The sequence below is a fragment of the Delphinus delphis genome, chromosome 13 (genome assembly GCF_949987515.2).
Source record: "Delphinus delphis chromosome 13, mDelDel1.2, whole genome shotgun sequence".
Classification (NCBI taxonomy): domain Eukaryota; kingdom Metazoa; phylum Chordata; class Mammalia; order Artiodactyla; family Delphinidae; genus Delphinus; species Delphinus delphis.
This window is the reverse complement of record NC_082695.1, coordinates 37500094-37512948: the sequence shown is the minus strand read 5'-3', so window position 1 is coordinate 37512948 and position 12855 is coordinate 37500094. Positions and strand designations below refer to the sequence as shown.

General features: G+C 44.7%; 1 protein-coding gene and 1 long non-coding RNA gene across 2 annotated transcripts in view; one reads left to right on the top strand and one right to left on the bottom strand.

Annotated features, from left to right (window-relative positions):
* COLEC12 (collectin subfamily member 12) overlaps positions 1 to 12855 on the bottom strand; it is a 43630-nt gene that overhangs the window by 21347 nt on the left and 9428 nt on the right. Inside the window, exons 2-3 of the mRNA XM_060028760.1 lie at positions 12272 to 12370; positions 10483 to 11529 (exon numbers count right to left, since the gene is read on the bottom strand). Of these exons, the coding sequence (XP_059884743.1) occupies positions 10483 to 11529; positions 12272 to 12359 (1135 nt within the window). The 5' untranslated portion in view covers positions 12360 to 12370. The remainder of the gene's footprint in view (positions 1 to 10482; positions 11530 to 12271; positions 12371 to 12855) is intronic.
* The window catches only part of LOC132436173 (uncharacterized), a 73726-nt gene that overhangs the window by 52724 nt on the left and 8147 nt on the right, over positions 1 to 12855 (top strand). The gene's annotated exons all lie outside the window — the stretch shown is intronic.

The following is a 12855-nucleotide window of genomic DNA, read 5'->3' as shown; positions in this document are numbered from 1 at the left end:
CTCTCCATTCATCCCACTCTGCATCTTTCGCCTTCTTTACACGTAACTCTGGTCTCCACCTGCTCCAGAATATTCAGCCCCTTCTTGATCACCTGATGTCAAGGCTTTCATGACCTGGTCTCACATGTGTTTATTCCATCCTCCCCTGCACTTATGCAAATTTCTTCTCTTAGAATTTTCTCTGCCCATATCCATCTGGAGACTTCCTGTTCACCCACCATGTAATCCTTCCAGGTCACTCCAGATGGAAGTTTTTCCTCTTTTATGATTTTTTAGTCCTTGTTTATTCTTCGAGGATCCTTCCCCATCTAGCAGCTAGATTATAGGCCATAGTCATTATCCAGCAAGTGTTTATCAAACCAATGTGCATCACAGCCCAGTGCACTAATGCCAACATTATGGGCCCCAGCAGAGACCAAAAGGGAGAGATTTTGGGGGAACGGTGTCCTGCCTGGTGTCCCTCACCTCATTCCAAGAAGTACAGCTCCACTCAATCTACATATCAGGTCTACCCTGGCTGCCAGTATGGAATCACCAAGGGGAGATGTCTTTCCTGACTCTACTCACACTTCAGAATTGATCTAGTGGTCTTTTATCCACAATCTGATTTTTTTTTTCTGTTTAACTTGATGAGGCTTATTAAACAGCCAAGCCACTTAGTAAAGACACGGAGGGTGGGTTTTCATTGCCAGATCAGTCTCCTTTAAAAAAAATAACTTAGAGGCTTCCCTGGTGGCACAGTGGTTAAGAATCCGCCTGCCAATGCAGGGGACATGGGTTCGATCCCTGGTCTGGGAAGATCCCACATGCCGCAGAGCAAATAAGCCTGTGCACCACAACTACTGAGCCTGAGCTCTAGAGCCTGTGCACCACAACTACTGAAGCCTACGTGCCGTAACTACTCAAGCCCGTGCACCCTAGAGCCCATGCGTCGCAACTACTGAGCCCACATGCTGCAACTACTGAAGCCTGCATGCCTAGAGCCCGTGTTCCACAACAGGAGAAGCCACCGCCATGAGAAGCCCGTGTACCACAACAAAGAGTAGCCCTTGCTCACCGCAACTAAAGAAAGCCCACGCACAGCAACGAAGACCCAACGCAGCCAAAAATAAATTTTAAGAAATAATATTTAAAAAATAAAAAGGGCTCTCACTCATAAAAAAAATAACTTTGTGTAGTTGAGAAATAGTGTCTTACAGATTATTAGTGGGTAAGGTGGCATGTGTGTTCCTCCACAACAGATGTAGCATTATGGAAGATTCTAGTGGAACAATACTGACAATAGGCCAAAACAAACAAACAATAATCTAATTTATTTAGAATAAGGGCAAAAATAAAAGTAACTTTTTTTTTTCCCCTCAGCTACTTTTGTTTGGTTTATGTTCTACGTTTAGCCTTAAGAAATCCAAATAATGAGGAAGGTCTGTTGGGAAATTCAAGTGCTTTAGAAATTCTTTGTCCTTATCCTCTTCGTGGATTTACCAATAATCAGTTTCTTGATCACTCACGTCTGGGGTTGGTGCTATACTTGCAAGTTACGGGAAATGAGTTCACTTGCAGCCGTGAAATAGTGCCCATTCTGGGGCCTGTCTCCCTGTTCTGAATGTTCTGACAGACCCGTGACAGGGACTTGTATTTGTTCCAGAACACCCTCCTCTGGTTTCCAACAGAATTCCAAAGACATACAACTCTCTCTTTGCCTCCTCACGTGAATCCAAGACCTCCCTTACCTGGGGTGACAGCTTTTCGTGAATCTTCTTTCTTTCTGGGGTCGGGTAGTTTATCGTATTCAGCTGTTTCCCTCTGAACCGAAGTTGTGCTTGAATGGCCCTACCTTCTCCACATAGAATCGTGGCTTATTTTAAGAACAGCATAAAAACACGGATCCCACAGTCAACACAAAATACCAACAGATGCTAATTTCCAGATCTTGAGAAGGAAGGGAATAAGACACTGGGAGAAGATGCAAGATTTTGCCTTTGATAAAGTCTAAAATCCTACTTGTGATGGATTTCCTAGCTGGATTAGCATAAAAACTGAAATTTTCATATGAAGCACTAACTACATCCATCATAAATAGTTTATCTGTCTCTCTCTTTAAGATAAAGTTTTATATTCATGGCTGTGGATAAACTCCTAGCAAGCACACTATTATCAACGCATGTCTTCATCCCCAGCTGCCCCATCCGCAGAGCTAGAGCAGGAGGCTGGCGCTCTGCTTACAGACGCTGGGCTATGTGAAAACGTATTCTGTGTGTCCCATACCTAGGGGATTCATTCATTCATATACTTGGCTCATTAAGACGGTACTTTGCTCCTTAAGACATAGATATTTGCTAATCATTTCTTTTTAAAAATCACTAAGAGGGCTTTCCTAGTGGCGCAGTGGTTGAGAGTCCGCCTGCCGATGCAGGGGACACGGGTTCGTGCCCCGGTCCAGGAAGATCCCACATGCCCGTGAGCGGCTGGGCCCGTGAGCCATGGCCGCTGAGCCTGTGCGTCCGGAGCCTGTGCTCCGCAACGGGAGAGGCCACAACAGTGAGAGGCCCGCGTACTGCAAAAAAATAAATAAAAAAAAAATAAATAAATAAAAATCACTAAGAAAAAGAGCTAAAACCATTTCAGAAGTCAGCACTGGATTCCCCTACAAAGCTGATCGTTAATGCCATGAGTATATCTTCCTCTAGGCCCTGGGATGCTGGTACTGCTTTTGGCATCTAGATGATCCCAGGCTTTTAGGTATTACTTGAATCTTTTATGAGGCGGCTACTGAAGTGAAAATAAAATGAAATAAAATATAAGCCATCCATAGTGCCTTAAAACTGAGAACACTGAGATAAATGATGAGGGAGGTATTTATGAGCTCATGTGATAACAATTTGAATTCAGACTCAAGAAAATGTAACACTACATGTGAGGCAGACATGATGTCTCATACAGAAGAGCAAACTGGAGATTTGCTTCCAAGGCCAAGTGGGTGGCTGGCCTGGGATTCTGAAATGCCAGGATACCTATGTTGCTGATAAAGCCACCAAAGGCTCCAGAAATGCCTGTATATAACCGACACCAGAACTTGGAGCAACCGTGTTTACACTGCCAGCAAAACCTTCTCCCCAGGTTCCCAGGCTCCAGAGCCCAGAGCCTTGAACACACGAATCCCCTAAACAAGCAGCTCCAAAGAGGACAGAAGACTAAATCACTGTGCCATTTCTGCTTTAACAACCAAACTGCAGGCCTTGAGAAGGGCCCAGCCCTGTGTCCTATGCCAGAGATAACTTTCCAATTCGTTTTCCAACAAAACTGCTGGTGCCTAGCAGAAAGTAGAGAAACCACTTTAATTCTTACTGCCATTCAACATCTTGGAGAGACTGTTTTAGAACTACGAGTGGTTGGGTTGGAAGACAGAAGAAAACAGTAATATAATCTGACATATTTTTCTTCTTATTAAAAAAATCTACTTCGCATGCAATGAAATTAATCAAACATTTATTTAACACCCACATATGAAAAAGTGGTCCTGCTTCACTTAGGTGAAAAGGAATATACAAATTAAAAGGAAATTTAAGAGATATTTTTTGGCAATCATTTTGAAGAAGAATTTGATTCTTGACCTCATGTTCAAGACAGTCAGGCTTCTGGAAAGCCATGGAAGCTCTCTCTCCACAGAGAAGGATATACTTAAACCACTGTTTCTCACCAACTGGCCACGGTCTACATCGATGCCTTTGAGTTGCCTACTCTCAGGGCTCCCCAGACAAGTGGTCTTGTTTGGGGAAGAGTATCAAGAGGGGGTGGGGTCGACAGTGAGAGGAATCGAGGCCTCATGCCTGATCCACTTTGCTCCACGCCCTGTTCTGCTATGTGTGCTGTCCAGCCTTCCCGTGCATCTTTCAAGGTCCAGATCAAATGTCAGTCTCTCACTGAAGCCTTAACTGATAGCTCTCCTGAAGGTAAACTCTCGTGTATTCAACCTCCCCAAACATGCCATCTTTCTCCTGAATCATGTGAGGGCAGCAGGGTACCGTGTGGAAGCATGGGTTAAGGGACCAGACAGACCCGAGTTTAGCACTACCTACCACTGACTAGCTGCTTGATCTTGGATTAGTTACGCAGGCTCTCCGTGCCTCAGCCCCCCTCCCTGCAAATGGGGATGCTGACGATTCCTACCTTAAGGAGCTATAACAATGAACAGAGACAACTTATCCAAGTGCTCACTGGCATGACTGGCATGTTGCAGACACTCAATAAAAGTCCATTAGGGACTTCCCTGGTGGCACAGTGGTTTGGAATCCGCCTGCCAATGCAGGGGACACGGGTTCGAGCCCTGGTCCCAGAAGATTCCACATGCCATGGAGCAACTAAGCCTGTGCGCCACAACTACTGAGCCCACATGCCACAACTACTGAAGCCTGCGCGCCTAGAGCCTGTGCTCCGCAACGAGAAGCCACCGCAATGAGAAGCCCGCACACCTCAACGAAGAGTAGCCCCCGCTCGCCACAACTAGAGAAAGCCCGTGCACTGCAACAAAGACCCAACGCAGCCAAAAATAAATAAAATAAAATAAAATAATTTATTTAGGGGCTTCCCTGGTGGCGCAGTGGTTGAGAGTCCGCCTGCCGATGCGGGGGACACGGGTTCGTGCCCCGGTCCGGGAGGATCCCACAGGCCGCAGAGCGGCTGGGCCCGTGAGCCATGGCCGCTGAGCCTGCGCGTCGGGAGCCTGTGCTCCGCAACGGGAAAGGCCGCAACAGTGAGAGGCCCGCATACCGCAAAAATAATAATAATGATAATAATTTATTTTTAAAAAAAGTGGATTAAAAAAATGAGTGAAAGCCAGGGGTCGGCAGCACCGAGTGTGATTCCTCTCCTGGGCTGGGCACCAGGAAGCCAGCAGTTAAGTAGTTTGGACCCACATGGTACAACTATAGTCCTTGTGCACATGAAGCTGTTGTTTTCCACAGCGATGTACTGGCTGGGGCTCCAGTGGAGGGAAGTCTTGGATAGGAACTGAACAAACTCACTCTTGGGTATGAATATTAGCTAACCCCCTGCCAGCCACTGCACTATTTTATTTACATTATCTCATTAAGTCCTTATAACTCTAAAAGGTAGATGCAGATGGGAAAACCGAGGCACAGAGAGGCTAAGGAAGTTGGTACTCGTATCCAGGGCTATCAGGCTCTAGAGCTTTTGTTCTCACCCACTAAACCTTGTGCTTCTCTCAGAACAGCAGGTGCAGGGAACTGTCTACTGCACTAGGAGGATGTGACTTACACCTGCATGGCTTGCAGAGAATAGCTCAGGATGTGAGGTGAACTTGCCACCCAAGAGTGTGTGTTATGAGTATGAAGTCCTCCATGTGCCTAATTAGGATAAAAAGCATTACATTATTGGTAACAAAAAAAATAAGGCTTTCTTAAGGTTTGGGGGTTTACGGATGTAGAGATAATTGTTATCAGGATTCAACATATGACTTAATATCTAGTTCCACATTATCATCTGGCTTCAGTGCCATCTAATCAGTCAGCTTCAGCTTTCACTTCCTAATGAGGCAAGTGTCTCTTGTGGCTGAAATGTCCCAGAAGCATTAGGGTTCTTGAAGTGCACGTCACCAAGAATTTCCTGGAAAGCATCAGCGTATTCTGAATCTTGCAGAGGCAAACCCAGCATAAGCCAGTGTTAATCCCATCCTGCTCCTTCCTGTTTTATCCCATCTGTCCCTCATCCTCAGGGGTGGGATGTGCGTACAGAGAACGAGGAAAGGCGCTAGAGATGCAGGGGGGGAGGAGACGCTTGCATTTGGAAGTGGGGGTCTTCCCCCAGTCTCTGGTTCTCTTGGAATCGCCGGTGGGCATTCCCGTCCTGGAGGAAGTTGAACACATTGAATAGAAAGGGGGTGGCTTGGCTTGAGAAGTTTCTCAGGTCAACTCACAGAAAGTGCAGGTAATGAGAAGACCAAGGATAAATGTAAATGGGAAAGCATATGAAAAAAAGAAAATACCATTCAGAAACCAAACTCTGAGGCCTTTCAGAGACACTGAGCCAGGAACCTCACCCTAAGAGACATCTCCCACTTAATACGTCTAAACAGACCTCCCTTTCTGCATCTCCTGGTTGGTACTGCCATCCGCCTAGGTGCTCAAGCCAAACACTTAGGGGACACCCATTCCTCCCTTTCCCCTGCCCTCCATGGCTGATGCATCCGTGAGCCTCGTCCACCTGCAGGCAGCAGCCCCTAACCCCGTGTTCAGTTTCTGTCCACAGCACCCCGACTCCTAAGATGTACTGGTGCCTCTTGGCTGCCCCTTTGGGCTTGGGACACTTCGGGGAGGGAAATCCAGTGTCCTGTGCACCAAACGTAGTCAAGATGGGATTGGCACAGACTCCAAACTGCACAGCCCCTCCAGCCCGGGAATTCCTCACCCCGGTGGGCACGGCCTGTTGTCCAGGGAAGGGCAGGGCTGTCCTTGATTCTACCTCCATGATTCCTCCTGACTGAGGAGACCCACTTCTGTCATCTCCACTGCTACCATCCATCCCACGTCACCCATGACTGGTCCACTGCCCCTCACTGGACCCCTGCCTCCAGGCTCACTCCCCCAGAATCTGTTCTCCCTCCAGAGAACATTTATTTTTGTATTTAAAAACGTAAATATTTTTATATTTAAAAACATAAATATTTTTATATTTAAAAATATAAATCAGGTATGTCACCACCTTCCTTAAAACTCCCCTTCACACTTAGAATGAAATCCCATCTCCCTGCCCTCACAGGCTCCCTCGGGATGGCTGGGAGGGGGGCGTGCACTTGCTGTGATTATCAATGGGGTTCGCACCATGGGCTTTGCACTAGACACACTGGGCTCAGATCCTGTTTAGCTACTTATCATTTCTGTAAATTTAAGGAAGTTCCTTAAACCTCTCAATGCCTTAGTTTCCTCATCTATAAACAGGTGATGATTTTCTGAGTACCTGCCATACAGAGTGGGTGTTAGGACTCACCAGGATGGTTCATGAAAAGCCCTCATTCCTCTCACGCTCAGTAGCAGCTGATAAAAATAATCAGAACAATGGAAACATTAACGAAGTTAAAGCCGGGCTCTGAATCTTCAACCATGAGCTTTTCATACCCTTCCTTAGCTGTTAAGCCGCACTGTCTGTAAACTAAATATGTCAGAAGTTTCCTTGTACAAGAGAAGTTAACAATTAAACCCATGGAATAATAAAACTATGAAATTTATAGCTGGAAAATATCCAGAATACCATGATAGGACTGCCTAAGGTATAACAACCTGCCTAAGGTATAACAAGAGACAATGAGAAAGCTCTTATTTTCTGAGGTTGCACGTCTGCTGAGATCTGCCCTCATTCTGAATTTAGGTTGAGGAAGAATAGGGAAAAAAATAAATCAAGCACTGAAGAACCTTCTGGTCATTTGAAAGCCCACCTCTTTATTCAGAGTATCATTCGTACCTACAATACTCTGACAGGCACTGTCCAACCTTTCTAGAGTTGGGGCATGCCTATGGTTCAGGAAACCCATTATAGTCTCAGGCAACACCAATTTTTATAAGGAACATTATATAAAACCAAAATTTGGGCTTCCCTGGTGGCGCAGTGGTTGAGAGTCTGCCTGCCGATGCAGGGGACACGGGTTCGTGCCCCGGTCCGGGAAGATCCCACATGCCACGGAGCGGCTGGGCCCGTGAGCCCTGGCTGCTGAGCCTGCGCGTCCAGAGCCTGTGCTCCGCAATGGGAGAGGCCACAGCAGTGAGAGGCCCGCGTACCGCAAAAACCAAAATTTATTTTCCTTTAATGAGTACCCATTAGTCTTTTGTTTCACCCTCTGGAGCACCTCCGATGTCATTTAAAATCTCCTCCACATGCTGGCCTTTTGAATAGTTGTAAACAGCTGTCTTATTCCCCACTAAGCTGTCTCTCCTACAGGTTAAAGTTCCCAGGTCCTTCAGTCCTTCCTCACAGCACATCGTTTCTAGACCCCATCATCCTGGTCATATTTTTCCAAGCATGATGGTCTGTGAGTGCCCCTGTTGAAAGGGGCTCCCCAACATACGCAGTATCCTCCAGGAGTGGTTTTGCCATGCTGAAGGGAGTAAGATATCACCTCCCTCATTTTGGAAATCATATTTTTATTAATACGGTCAAAGATCACATTAACTTCCCTGGAAGACACATTTAGTTGCTTACAGTCAACTAAAATCCCCACGCTTTTCCTGCACACTTCCTCCAAGCCATGCCCTCCCATCAACACTAGTATTTGGTCTTTTCTATGTACGAGCAGGTCCTATAGGTCTTCCCTATTTATTTCACTTTGTTGGCATCTCTTTACTATGCCAGCCCCTGCAGATCATTTTGGATTATGATTCTATCACCCATTAAACAGTATATACAGTTTCATGTCACACAAGTATTGGATGACCAGGTCATCCACGTCCTCAAGCGAGTCCCTGCAAAGCTGTTGAGCAGGTCCCTGCCATCTGCCACCCAGATATGCCTCCAGGCTCAGAGGGGCTCATGAACTACCACTCTTTATACTCAGTCATTCAATAGTATGGCAGTCACACCCCAGGGTGACTCCCAATGACTCATGCCCTCGTATAATCCCCTTCCCTTAAGTATGGAACCTCTAACTTGCTTCTAACCAATAGAATATGGCAAAGGCGATGGGATGTCACTCCCTTGACTAGGTTACATTATATAAGACTCTGTCTTTGCCAACTAGAGTGAGAGAGACTCCCTTGCTGGCTTTGAAGAAGCTGTAATGTTTTGAGATGGTCACATGGCAAAGGACTGGGGGTGGCCTTTAGGACCTGACAGCCGATCTTCCAGTCCAAGCAGATGAAGTCTGCCAAGAACATGAAGGAGTGTGGAAATGAGTCTTTCTGCAGTCAAGACTCTGATGAAACCACAGCTCCTCGCTGAGACTGCAGCTGGGTGAAACCCTGAGCAAAGGACGCACCTGAGCTGTGCCCAGATTCCTGACCACAGAAACTGTGAGATGAGAAGTGGGTGTTTTAAGCTGCTGAGTTTTTAGTAATTTGCTATGCAGCACAGAAAATGAATACAACCAACAAACCCATCTAACTGGGCTATAAACCAGCACTGAGTGCTCCATCTTGTTCAAGGGTATCACTGCCAAGTGCCTTGGTGAAATCCAGATATGCTATTTTTCATTCTCCTAGTTTAAACAATATACTAACTCTGTTAACGTGAGGAAATAAGATTAGGTTCACCAGGCTTCTTCTTAGTGAATTCATTCTGATGATTATTGCATTCCTGAAAACTCAAAAATTATCCTTTTTATAATCTCTTCTCAAATTTTTCTTGGGCTTGAAGACAAATTCCCCATTCTACACAGTGTGTAGACTCTACCTTTATCCCCTTTTTTTGAAAATCAGGATTACTTTTGCTTATAGCCAGTCTCTTTTTGCCCTAAAATTCTCTTGATTTTAAGCTACGTGAGGGCAAAGACCTTCTGGTCTTCTTTGTACACCCCAGAGTGCCGAGCACAGCATCTTCCACTCAGTACTTTCAATTTAAACCCTGTGAAAATAGTTATGACTGAAAATACTATTAATATATGGTTGCTGCAAATCTTCAGAAGTAGGCTTAATCTAATCCAAAGACTTTCAATTTACAGGGATGATCTGGTTGAGAGCAAAACTCAGATTTTTATGTAAGTCCATTATGCCCCTCCTCTGTGGTGTTAACAGTTACTGTAATGGCCAACCATCCATCTGCTCGTGACACTTAGAAGTAGGAATCTCTTAATGGTAACTCCATGATCTAAAAGAATTAATCTTCCTTCCAAAGGAGTCTGATTTATAATGGCACTGAAATAGCTAGGCACTAAGAAAATCCAAGTTAACCAATCTTTCATCCCACAAATATTTAATGGAACACATTTGAGCACGGTCCACAAATTCTTAGTTATTTCTGCTTCCTTTCAAGAAATGGAGCTTAATTCCCTTCCCCCTTGGGTGTGGGATGGACTTAGTGACTTGTTTCTAAATTAGAGAATGTGGTGGAAGTGATGGTATGTGACTTTTGAGGCTAGGTCACAGAAGGCATCGTGGCTTCCTTCTTTCTGTTTCTCTTGGATCACTTGCTCTGGAGGCAGCCAGCTGCCATGTTGTGAGAACACTCAAGCAATTTCACATGGTGAGGAAACGAGGCCTCCTGCCAACAGCTGACAAGCCAAGAGCCATGTGAATGAGCATCTTGGAGGCAGATCCTCAGCCCCAGTTAAGGCTTCAGAAGACTGCAGCCCTGGCCAATATCTTAACCACAACCTCATGAGAGTTACTAACCATCTAGCTAAGCTAAGCTGCTCCCGAATCCCTGATCCATAGAAACTACGAGATAATACATGCTTATTGTGTTAAATTGCCGAGTTTTAGGGTCACCTGTTCCACAGCCATAGATAACTAATACAAACACAAATTCAGAATTTTCTCTTACCTTGTAGTATTGTAAAATTCTTGATGAGCTGACCATGCTTGGAGTCCACCAGCTTCATTTCTTCCATAATCACTGATAAGTTGGCCACTTCAGTGTCCAACCTCGACCTCATCAAATCTTGTTGCATCCTGAGAGAAACAGAATCCAAACGGATGTTGGCCAGTGTGTTATTCAAGGAGGTCAGATCATCCGTGTGTTTGGTCAGCGTATCCGTGCACGTGGTCCTGACTTCATTCAGGTTGCTGGTCAGTGTCCGTAGGTAGTGGGCCGTGTAGCTAATGTTGCTAATGATGTTCACAATGTCGGTCTCAAAGAGCTGGAAGCGCTCCTCCAGCTGGCTGAACTTGACAGCCGTTCTGTTCTCTGCATCCCTGTGTACATCCTGCAGATCTTTCAGGTTCTGCTCATTGGCTTGGGAGGCCGTAGTGATGTTGTCCATCTGCCCTGCAAAGGAGCTGAGCTGGCTGTTCATGTCCTCCAGGGTGTCATTGTTGGCTTTGGTCAAGGCAGAGTTATTGGCAGCCAGCGTCTGCAGGCTCTGCACTTTCTCCTTCAGCCAATCCGTGTCCTTCTTGGCTTGAAGGAAAACCTGCTGCAGGTTCTGGAAGTCATTCTTGATTCGCTGGATTGCCTGGCTTGTGTCATCCAAAGAGCGCTGCAGATTTGTGATGAGGTTCCTTTGCTGCACCTGGGTCAGGTTCAGGTTGTTGAGGTTCATGATGACCACGTTGTGAGAATACATCTGGCTCTGCAGGTTGCCCTGAAGCACACTCGTGTCTTGCTGCAGATTTGTGACATAGCCGTTATATGCCTGGAGGGTTTTGTTTACAGTGGTGATGAGGAAGGAGTTATTCTCCAAAGTTTCTTTCAGTTGACTCTGCTGGTCCACCAGCGCATCCCCGCTCACCTGTAACTTCTCCAGCGTATCTCTGTTCTTGCTAGTCTTTTCTGTAATCTCACGAAGTTGCTGACGCAGATCCAGAATGTCTGACCTGAAGGTGGAGAGTTCTGAGTTGGTGCTGAGAGCTTTCTTCCCAGTTTGGTCCCCTGGAATAAGACACGTGTGTTACTCAGATTGGTGGGATGGAGAAGTGTTCAGGTGAGGTCACAGATCCCAGAGACCTAACTGGGATGTGCTCTATTTCATACATAAAATTTGTGGGATATGCAGACTGCACTGCAGTAGTAAAATCCATCTCTCTCTTAAAACTGGGTCCTCAGAAATTGGAAAGGCTACTGAGTACTAGGACAGACTAACTTGGGTGAACACTTATCTCAAAGGAGGGGGAATTTTCCTGATTCTAGAGCACTGGGAAGGACGTCAAGAAGGCAATAACCTTCTGTTTAATTCATCAAAATTCCTTTTTAAAAAATTGAAAAAAATCACAGGATAAGAATAGGCTGGTATCTTTTATTTTTTTAATTAATCTCTACAATTTTTTATGAAGTTTAAAATATTTCAAATAGGAATTTACTGAGTATTTCATAAAAGAGCTTTTAATAAAGGGTATTTGTGGTTCTTTTTGATCAGGATTGGTCTTCAGGTTTTATGTGGCACACAATAGTGTTTTCTGGGGAGCGGAATTCAACTCCAAAATTGGTCCTTAACTTTAAAATTTTAAAGTCTTTGAATTAAATCATGAGGAAAGATTCAACACACAACATGAAAGTTTAAAGCCTTTCTGGGTGAATGTGAATTTAGAGCCATGTCATTCTAAAAAGCTGTGGTCATTTACATAGAGTTGAGTTAGGGGATTCAACTTAATAGTTTACTCTCATTGCAGATTACCTAATTTTTTCAGGTCGCTTTCCACTGCTGTGAGCTTGTCATCATAGGTTTGGCGAGATGTCTCCATGCCACCTGTAACACTGTCCATTTTCTCTACAACTAAGATTTGGAAATCAATGGATTAATACACACACCTGCCCATATTTTATCTTTCAGTTTCAACAAGAGAGCATTTCATTACAGAATAAAGGAAACAGAGTGAAAGAAAAAGAGTATAAAAGAAATCAAATATAGGGAAAAAGCCATTCTTTTAGAAAAATAAGTAACGTACTTGTCATAAACCCTGGTGGTAGTTTACTTGGTTGAGAACTGTATGTTCTTAAAAGCTGTTCTCAGGATTCTGTATTGGCTTGGAGATTTTAGAAATTGTATGGAACTCATTAAATATTTTTTGTATTATAGAAATCCTCAATCTGTGTTATTTTTTATATTAACTTCCATAGGTGGAGGCATAACACAATATTTTGTCACTTATCAGACTCCCTACCATTCCTGGTAGGTATAACTCGATTATATGGAAGGAGATTCCATGGCAAAGAAAATCTAGCTCAAGTCTATACATAAAGTTGTTGTAAAAGGGATGC